Source organism: Oncorhynchus mykiss, chromosome 5, assembly GCF_057628025.1.
Source record: "Oncorhynchus mykiss isolate SJ-2025 chromosome 5, ASM5762802v1, whole genome shotgun sequence".
Classification (NCBI taxonomy): Eukaryota; Metazoa; Chordata; class Actinopteri; order Salmoniformes; family Salmonidae; genus Oncorhynchus; species Oncorhynchus mykiss.
In genome coordinates, this window is record NC_143026.1 from 2,469,635 (window position 1) to 2,480,000 (window position 10,366).

The 10,366-nt window shown below is 45.4% G+C and overlaps 1 protein-coding gene across 7 annotated transcripts in view; it reads left to right on the plus strand.

The window, feature by feature from the left end:
* The window catches only part of LOC110523082 (A-kinase anchor protein 2), a 184,813-nt gene that overhangs the window by 160,562 nt on the left and 13,885 nt on the right, over window positions 1-10,366 (plus strand). For 5 of the 7 annotated variants that reach the window (XM_090233569.1, XM_036976549.2, XM_036976550.2 and 2 more), the window contains one exon: window positions 4,866-7,689. In XM_090233569.1, coding sequence (XP_090089695.1) covers window positions 4,866-7,689 — 2,824 coding nt within the window. The remainder of the gene's footprint in view (window positions 1-4,865; window positions 7,690-10,366) is intronic. The other 2 variants (XM_090233573.1, XM_090233572.1) reach the window with 1 other exon arrangement.

Below are 10,366 nucleotides of genomic sequence, written 5' to 3' on the forward strand. Positions count from 1 at the left end.
AGAGAGTAGGGAAGGGGAGAGGGAGGAGGGAAGGGGAGAGAGAGGAGGGAAGGGGAGAGAGAGGAGGGAAGGGGAGAGAGAGGAGGGAAGGGGAGAGAGAGGAGGGAAGGGGAGAGAGAGGAGGGAAGGGGAGAGAGAGGAGGGAAAGGGAGAGGGAGGTGGAAAGGGGAGAGAGTGGAGGGAAGAGGAGAGGAGGGATGGGGAGAGAGGGAGATGGGAGATGGGACGTGGGTATATTCTCCTGTAAACCAATGAGGAGATGGGACGTGGGTATATTCTCCTGTAAACCAATGAGGAGATGGGACGTGGGTATATGCTCCTATAAACCAATGAGGAGATGGGACGTGGGTATATGCTCCTATAAACCAATGAGGAGATGGGACGTGGGTATATGCTCCTGTAAACCAATGAGGAGATGGGACGTGGGTATATGCTCCTGTAAACCAATGAGGAGATGGGAGAGGCCGGACTTGCAGCGAGTTGAGCATCACAAATAGAACCAAGTTCTATTTTAGCTCCTGGCCACGCAGATGCTTGTTGACAAGCGAGCAGTATTGATGAGATGATTGAATAACAATGTACAGTGGCAAGACAAATTATGTGAACCCTTTGGAATTACCTGGATTTCTGAATAAATTGGTCATAAAATTTGATCTGATCTTCATCTTAGTCACAACAATAGACAAACACAGTCTGCTTAAACTAATAACACACACATTTGTATTTTTCTTGTCACACATTCACAGTGTAGGTTGGAAAAAGTATGTGAACCTCTTGGCTAATGACTTCTCCAAAAGCGAATTGGAGTCAGGAGTCAGCTAACCTGGAGTCCAATCAATGAGAAAAGATTGGAGATGTTGGTGAGAGCTGCCTTGCCCTATAAAAAACACTCACAAAACATGAGTTTGCTATTAACGAGAAGCAGTGCCTGATGTGAACCTTGCCTCGAACAAAAGAAATCTCAGAAGACATAAGATTAAGAATTGTTGACTTGCATAAAGCTGGAAAGGGTTACAAAAGTATCTCTAAAAGCCTTGATGTTCATCAGTCCATGGTAAGACAAATTGTCAATAAATGGAGAAAGTTCAGCACTGTTGCTACTCTCAGGACTGGCCATCCTGCAAAGAGGACTGCAAGAGCACAGCACAGAATGTTCAATGAGGTTATGAAGAATCCTAGAGTGTCAGCTAAAGACTTACAGAAATCTCTGTAACATGCTAACATCTCTGTAACATGTTAACATCTCTGTTGACGAGTCTACGATACGTAAAACACTAAAGAAGAATGGGGTTCATGCCACCGCATGTGTACATTTATTTTTCAGCGCTCGAGCGACGAGACACGAGCAGTGTGGTCAGCATGTTACTGTATGTATTGTAATCTACAGTCTTTACTGTGCTTTATGTTGTACTACTGTAAAGTAGTAAAAGTAGCAGAGAGGTCCAATGTCTGCAGTACAAACCTCTTCTCATTTTGGAACGTCCGGATGATGGAGGGAAGCGGCTCAGATTGGGCTGCACTCTCTGCCTCTCTCTCATGGTCAAACCATGGTTGACCACATGGTCTGCCCAGCCTCTCTCTCATGGTCAAACCATGGTTGACCACATGGTCTGCCCAGCCTCTCTCTCAAGGTCAAACCATGGTTGACCACATGGTCTGCCCAGCCTCTCTCTCAAGGTCAAACCATGGTTGACCACATGGTCTGCCCAGCCTCTCTCTCAAGGTCAAACCATGGTTGACCACATGGTCTGCCCAGCCTCTCTCTCAAGGTCAAACCATGGTTGACCACATGGTCTGCCCAGCCTCTCTCTCAAGGTCAAACCATGGTCGAGCACATGGTCGACCACATGGTCCACCACAGCCACCCGAATTTCATCAGAGATTACTCTCCTTGGTCTTCCTTCACCTCGACCTCTACCCCCACCCCCACCCATACGTGGGTGATGTTCTATCTACTGAAGCTAGGCTACATTAACGTGGGTGATGTTCCATCTACTGTATCTAGGCTACATTAACGTGGGTGATGTTCCATCTACTGTATCTAGGCTACATTAACGTGGGTGATGTTCCATCTACTGTATCTAGGCTACATTAACGTGGGTGATGTTCTATCTATAGAAGCTAGGCTACATTAACGTGGGTGATGTTCCATCTACTGAAGCTAGGCTACATTAACGTGGGTGATTTCTGTGCTGTGTGACTGACGAGTTTCACATGACTGTTAATGTCATTATCAACTCAGGGTGAGAGAGTTTGGCCTTGAGCTGTGTGTGTGTGTGTGTGTGTGTGTGTGTGTGTGTGTGTGTGTGTGTGTGTGTGTGTGTGTGTGTGTTTTAGGACCCCTTTTGTAGCTGTGTAGTTGTGTTGACATCCAGAGGAAGACGCTGATGTAGCATTCAGGGTCACAGAACATCAGAGAAGGGACACACACACACGCACACACACACACACGAGAGAGACACACACACACACACACAAGAGACACACACACACACACGAGAGAGACACACACACACACACAACAGAGACAAAGGGGTCTTCCTTTCAGCCCCAGACTGTTGAATTTTAATCTGTCTAATTTTGTTTTGGTGAAAAATGTATTTTATTCTCCGTTTTAGGAGCATTTCCTCCTCAGGAATGCCTCTTATTGCAAATAACTTGTAGTAGTTGACTGTGCTTGGATATTAGATATCTGTACAAGTGTTTGTAATTTGTATGTGCTGTAATATACTGCATTTCACCTTTATTTAACCAGGTAGACCAGTTCACCTTTATTTAACCAGGTAGACCAGATCACCTTTATTTAACCAGGTAGGCTAGTTGAGAACAAGTTCTCATTTACAACTGTGACCTGGCCAAGATAAGGCAAAGCAGTTTGACACAAACAACAACACAGAGTTACACATGGAATAATCAAACATACAGTCAATAATACAGTAGAGTAAGTCTATATACATTGTGTGCAAATTAGGTAAGATAAGGGAGGTAAGGCAATAAATAGGACATAGAGGTGAAATAATTACAATTGAGCAATAAACAATGGAGTGATAGATGTGCAGAAGATGAATGTGCAAGTAGAGATACTGGAGTGCAAAGGAGCATAATAAATAACAGTATGGGGATGAGGTAGTTGGATGGGCTACTTACAGATGGGCTGTGTACAGGTGCAGAGGTAGAGAGAGGAATAAGAGGGAGGTAGAGAGGGAGGGATGAAAGGGAGGTAGAGACCGAGGAATGAGAGGGAGGTAGAGACAGAGGGAAGAGGGGAAGGTAGAGAGGGAGGGGAGAGGGGAAGGTAGAGAGGGAGGGAAGAGAGGGAGGTAGAGAGGGAGGGAAGAGAGGGAGGTAGAGAGGGAAGAGGGGAAGTCATCCCCATATTTGTTTTTGTTTTTCTGCTCTTTTGCACACCAGTATTTCTACTTGCACATCATCTGCTCATTTATCACTCCAGTGTTAATTTGCTAAATTGTAATTACTATGGCCTATTTATTGCCTTACCTCCTCACGCCATTTGCACACACTGTATATAAACATTCTTTTTTTTCTATTGTGTTATTGACTGCACGCTTGTTTACTCCATGTGTAACTCTGTGTTGTTGTTTGTGTCGCACTGCTTTGCTTTATCTTGGCCAGGTCGCAGTTGTAAATGAGAAATTGTTCTCAACTGGCCTACCTGGTTAAATAAAGGTGTTCTCAACTGGCCTACCTGGTTAAATAAAGGTGTTCTCTACTAGCCTACCTGGTTAAATAAAGGTGTTCTCAACTAGCCTACCTGGTTAAATAAAGGTGTTCTCAACTAGCCTACCTGGTTAAATAAAGGTGTTCTCAACTAGCCTACCTGGTTAAATAAAGGTGTTCTCAACTAGCCTACCTGGTTAAATAAAGGTGTTCTCAACTAGCCTACCTGGTTAAATAAAGGTGTTGTCAACTGGCCTACCTGGTTAAATAAAGGTGAAATAAAATAAATAAGAAAGTGCCGCCTGCTAAATGTGACATGCTTTCCAAAAGATCAGAATCTATCCTCAAACCCAGATATTTCAAACACAGCATTTTTCCATGACATGTTTTTAATGCCAGCAGTGGAGTTTATTATTTGCCATTTACCAAACAGCATGATATATGAGTTTGTTTGATTTAAAACCAAATTATTGAAATATTCTTGGAGAGTTTATTTTAACCTTTTTTACAGAGCACTGTATCATATAAATGAACATTCTGACAAAATTAAATGTTATCGGATTTCATTCTCTTCATTATTCCCAGTACTTCCTGTTTGGTTTCAAATAGAAGAAGTGGTTAAGTTTCTCATGTTCTTCCCCAAAATCTGATTAACTGATGCTAAATACTGCTATGCTACAGCCTGATGAACTGATGCTAAATACTGCTAAGCTACGCCCTGATTAACTGATGCTAAATACTGCTATGCTACGCCCTGGTTAACTGATGCTAAATACTGCTATGCTACGCCCTGGTTAACTGATGCTAAATACTGCTATGCTACAACCTGGTTAACTGATGCTAAATACTGCTATGCTACTCCCTGATTAACTGATGCTAAATACTTATCTGCTATGCCCTGGTTAACTGATGCTAAGTACTGCTATGCTACAACCTGGTTAACTGATGCTAAATACTGCTATGCTACAACCTGATTAACTGATGCTAAGTACTGCTATGCTACGCCACGCCCGGACAGAATAAAAATGAATTGATATTTATTATTTCAGAAATCCCCAGATGCTGATAAAGAAATAAAATAGTAAAATAGAGATCTATAAAGAGAATAGGGGTCCATTTTGGACACTTCCACTGTACATTCATTGCCAAGACAGAACAATAATAATATAACACTCTTTCTCTTCCAGAAGTCCTCCAAGGCATCAGAGGATGGCAGTGGTGATCTGAAGAGAGACAGAACGGAGAGAAAGAGTGTCGGTTTCCTCAACTCTGTTAGTGTGATCTCAGCGCTTGGAGGAGACAGCAGTACAACCACCAGCAACATGGAGGTGGAGGCCCACCCTGAGAGCTGCTACCCCAGCCAAGGGCTCAACGGCCAGGGCAACAAACACCAGCCCCAGCCCCTGGACATTGAGGTAGCTCATGAGATAGCCTACCTAGATGAGGTGTTGGAAGCTAACTGCTGTGACCCCGGGGTTGATACCACGCCAACACCCTCTAACGGGACGGCGACCACTGAGAAACACCCCAGGGAGGTCAACATCGACGGGACTGGACCATCTGTCAACATCTCCAACACAGACACAACATGCCATGAGGTCATAGTAGAGGGGAGAAAGCAGACTATCTTCATTGGTCACCAGGATGTCAATTACACCAACAATACCAATAACACCAGGCCCAACGGCCACTCTGGGCCAATGGGAGGAAAGCAGGAGAACTACAGGAAGCAGGGAGGAGAGACAATATCCCCCACTATGACCACCATCAAGAAGGAAGCTCGTTTCGAGCTGCGGGCCTTCCAGGAGGAGAAGAAGCCATCCAAGTTGTTCGACCCGTGTGAGAAGGAAGTGCGCGTGAAGAAGGTGCGTCCCTCGGAGGAGATGGTAGAGCTGGAGAGGGAGAGGTTGGAGCTGATCAGGGGCCAGGCGGTAAAGAAGAACCCAGACATGGGGACAAAGTGGTGGAACCCTCCTCAGGAGAAGAGTCTGGAGGAGGAGCTTGAGCCAGACAAACTAGAGTCACACAGGAAGTACGAGGAGAGGAAGCAGCAGAGGAGGTCAGAGTTCACTGGTGGGATGTCCCAGATGTATGCCCAGTACTCCATGACCTTTGACCCTAATGCTGACCCTGAGGCTGGCCGCGACACGCCCGAGCTCTTCCAGAGCACCAAGGAGGACATCCTGGTGGAGCAGATGGACTTCTCTACCGCCAGGAAGCAGTTCCTCCAGATGGAACACGCAAGGCAGCAGGCAGCCGAGAGGTCACAGGTCACAGCTCCCAACTCGGCCAAGCCCTTCTCCAGATCACCAGACACCGTGATCCACGTGGAGCGATCCTCCGATTACGTCACTGTGGGCTACAGCAGTTACCAGGACTCACCACTAGAGGACAGCGACACAACCACCACAACAGTCCAGACAGAGAGGATCTACTGCAGCCCAGAAGGGTCCCAGTCCCCCACCTCTACCGTGGGGAGAGTCCTGGGTCTGGGGCTGGGACAGGGAGAGCCCAGTAATAGTGGCCCCAGGGAGGCCTCGATGGAGAACAGATACAGAGACGGAGACTTTACCTGCGCCAGGGCCGTCATGACCATCATAAAAGATGAGAAGGATCCTCTGTCCCTCCAGCATCATTCCTCCTCCCTCCACAGCCCCAGCGCCTCTCTGTCCTCCTGCAACCCCAAGGAATGTGACTCCGGGCTGGACGAGCTTTCCCTGCGGTCCCTGGATAACTCTATGCTGGATACCCTGTCAAAAGACTTCAGCACGAGTAGCGTATCCGACAGCGGGGCGTCAAATGAGACCATGTCGGCCTCCTACCTGGGGGAGACTTCTCTGGGAGAGTACTCCTTCCCCTCCACCCCACAGTCCACTACACCCATCAACGGAAAGCTGGAGGGAGGCACCACCATGTCCCCTGGGGAGCAGAACGAGGGAAGTCAGGGTCTGTCGGAGCAAGAGCTGGAGTACCATGCAGGTATGCTGGTGCAGAGTATCATCCAGCACGCCCTGATGAATCAGAACCAGTCTCAGCAGGGTGAGGAGTGGCAGAGGGTCCCCCCCCTCCAGATGAGGCACTCAGACGTTCTGCCTCCATTTTCTGGGAACCTTTCATCACTACCAACAGAATATCAGTCACTCACACATCTAGACCTCCACTCTCCACCACCTCCCCAGCTCCACTCACCTCCAAGCCCACTGCAGCAGTCACCAACACCCTTACAGACCCTCCAGTCAGCTCCACCCCAGTACCAGTCAACTCCATCACCTCAGCCGCTGTCACCTCCAGCCCAGTTCCAGTCAAGTCCAACCCAACATCAGTCTCCTTCACCCCAGCCCCTCCCAACCCAGGTAGAGAGACCTACCTATGTCCAGGTAGAGAGACCTATCTATGTCCAGGTAGAGAGACCTACCTATGTCCAGGTAGAGAGACCTACCTATGTCCAGATGGAGAGACCTACCTGCGCCCCCCTTCCACAGAGATCTTCCTCCGGGGGTCCTAAGATCTTCGTCCAGTCCGCACTCAGTCGCTCACTGGCCCTAAACCCAGACCCGGTCCCAGTCCGCACTCCTGTCGTCATCCCTCTCCGTCCCATAGAGCCCTATCAGGCTCCAGAGCTGCCCCAGACCCTGGGTGAAAAGGACCAGTTCAGCTACTTCTCTAAGTACTCCGAGGCGGCCGAGCTCCGCAGCACAGCCGCAGCGACCAGAGCCCAGGAGACAGAGCAGAGCACCGGGCCGTTCAAGCTGCGCTCCCGGAAGCAGAGGACTCTGTCCATGATCGAGGAAGAGATCCGAGCGGCGCAAGAGAGAGAGAAAGAGCTGAAGAAGCAGAGACTGGGATCGGTGCGGTCAGGACCGGATCCCAGAGCCAACCAGACTGGCAGACCCAAGACGATGACTATCAACCCCAGGGACAAGCACAAGACCAACAGCCTGCCCGCCAAACTCAGCCTCTCTGGGAGCCTGCCACCCACCAAACTCACCCTCACCAGCAAGACGGCACCAGGTGAGCTGTGATAACTGTTTCTGCGTCTGAAACCTTGTTCTTTTCATCAGGCACGATTGGGTAGTCTTGATACATTTTGAACAGAAATACATTGTCTTAAACTTTGCACGTACACTGCTGCCATCTAGTGGCCAAAATCTAAATTGCACCTAGGCTGGAGTAATACATGATGTAATGATGTAATGATCTAATGTGTTCTGTTATGTTGTTACATATTATATATGACTACATCACCTCCTGTACCCCCTGTTCGTTCAATACTGCATGGCCAGGCACGACTCCAACACCATCATTAAAGAAACTTAAGGATCGGACCCTTTTATTAAATTTTCACCTAAAATGACATACCCAAAAATTGTACCATCATCTTTGAAATGCAAGAGAAGCCTTTCTCTTGCATTTCAAAGATGATGGTACAATTTTTGTTTTGTTTTTTTCTTTGTATTATCTTTTACCAGATCTAATGTGTTATATTCTCCTTCATTCCTTTCACATTTCCACAAACCTCAAAGTGTTTTCTTTCAAATGGTACCAAGAATATGCATGTCCTTGCTTCAGGGCCTGAACTACAGGCAGTTAGATTTGGGTATGTCATTTTAGGTGAAAATTTAATAAAATGGTCCGATCCTTAAGTTTCTTTAATGATGGTGTTGGAGTCGTGCCTGGCCATGCAGTATTGAACGAACAGGGGGTACAGGAGGTGATGTAGTCATATATAATATGTAACAACATAACAGAACACATTAGATCATTACATCATTACATCATGTATTACTCCAGCCTAGGTGCAATTTAGATTTTGGCCACTAGATGGCAGCAGTGTACGTGCAACGTTTAAGACAATGTATTTCTGTTCAAAATGTATCAAGACTACCCAATCGTGCCTAATTTGTTTATTAGTATCTTTTCATGTTCAAAAATGTGCACTCTCTTCAAACAGTAGCATGGTATTCTTTCATTGTAACAGCTACTGTAAATTGGACGGTGCAGTTAGATTAACAAGAATTTAAGCTTTCTGCCAACATCAGATATTTTTATTTAACTAGGCAAGTCAGTTAAGAACAAATTCTTATTTTCAATGACGGCCTACCTAGGAACAGTGGGTTAACTGCCTTGTTCAGGGGCAGAACGACAGATTTGTACCTTGTCAGCTCGGGATTTGAACTTGCAACCTTACGATTGATTACTAGTCCAACGCTCTAACCACTAGGTTACCCTGTCTATGTCCTGGGAAATGTTCTTGTTACTTATAACCTCATGCTAATCGCATTAGCCTACGTTAGCTCAACCGTCCCGCACCAATCCTGAAGAAGTTTTTTAAGTTTGCCGATGACACAACATGGATAACTATTAGGATACACTTAATTTCAAAATAACATTTTCTACATCTCACAAATCGCAGTTTTGGACCACACTGACTTTATGACCAAAATGATTATATTTACACTTTGTAGTTAATTTTGACACTAGAATAAATGTTTCTGACTCATGTTGATGAGTTGGCAGGAGAAGTTGCTTTTTAGGGGAGCCGCTCTGGGATAGGCGTCCCGTTAACGGGACAGTTGTAAATCATGCAGCGCCTTGTCTCACGATCGCAGATTTTAGAGAATCAAACAATGTCAGTACATATCGTCTGAAAGCTTAAATTCTTGTTATAACTGCACTGTCCAATTTAGAGTAGCTATTACTGCGGAAAAAAATACCAGTTACTACAACATGATTAGAGAGAGAAAGAGATGGACTGGTTACTACAACATGATAACAATAACATAGGACAATAGTGGTCAACACTACAATAACATAGTGGTCAACACAACAATAACATAGTGGTCAACACAACAATACCATAGGACTATAGTGGTCAACACAACAATAACATAGTGGTCAACACTACAATAACATAGTGGTCAACACTACAATAACATAGTGGTCAACACAACAATAACATAGTGGTCAACACTACAATAACATAGTGGTCAGCACAACAATAACATAGTGGTCAACACAACAATAACATAGTGGTCAACACAACAATAACATAGTGGTCAACACAACAATAACATAGTGGTCAACACTACAATAACATAGTGGTCAACACAACAATAACAGTGGTCAACACAACAATAACATAGTGGTCAACACAACAATAACATAGTGGTCAACACAACAATAACACAGTGGTCAACACAACAATAACATAGTGGTCAACACAACTACAACACAGTGGTCAACACTACAATAACATAGGACTATAGTGGTCAACACTACAATAACATAGTGGTCAGCACAACAATAACATAGTGGTCAGCACAACAATAACATAGTGGTCAGCACAACAATAACATAGTGGTCAGCACAACAATAACATAGTGGTCAACACAACAATAACATAGTGGTCAACACAACAATAACATAGTGGTCAACACAACAATAACATAGTGGTCAACACTACAATAACATAGTGGTCAACACAACAATAACAGTGGTCAACACAACAATAACATAGTGGTCAACACAACAATAACATAGTGGTCAACACAACAATAACACAGTGGTCAACACTACAATAACATAGTGGTCAACACAACAATAACATAGTGGTCAACACAACTATAACATAGTGGTCAACACAACTATAACATAGTGGTCAACACAACTATAACACAGTGGTCAACAC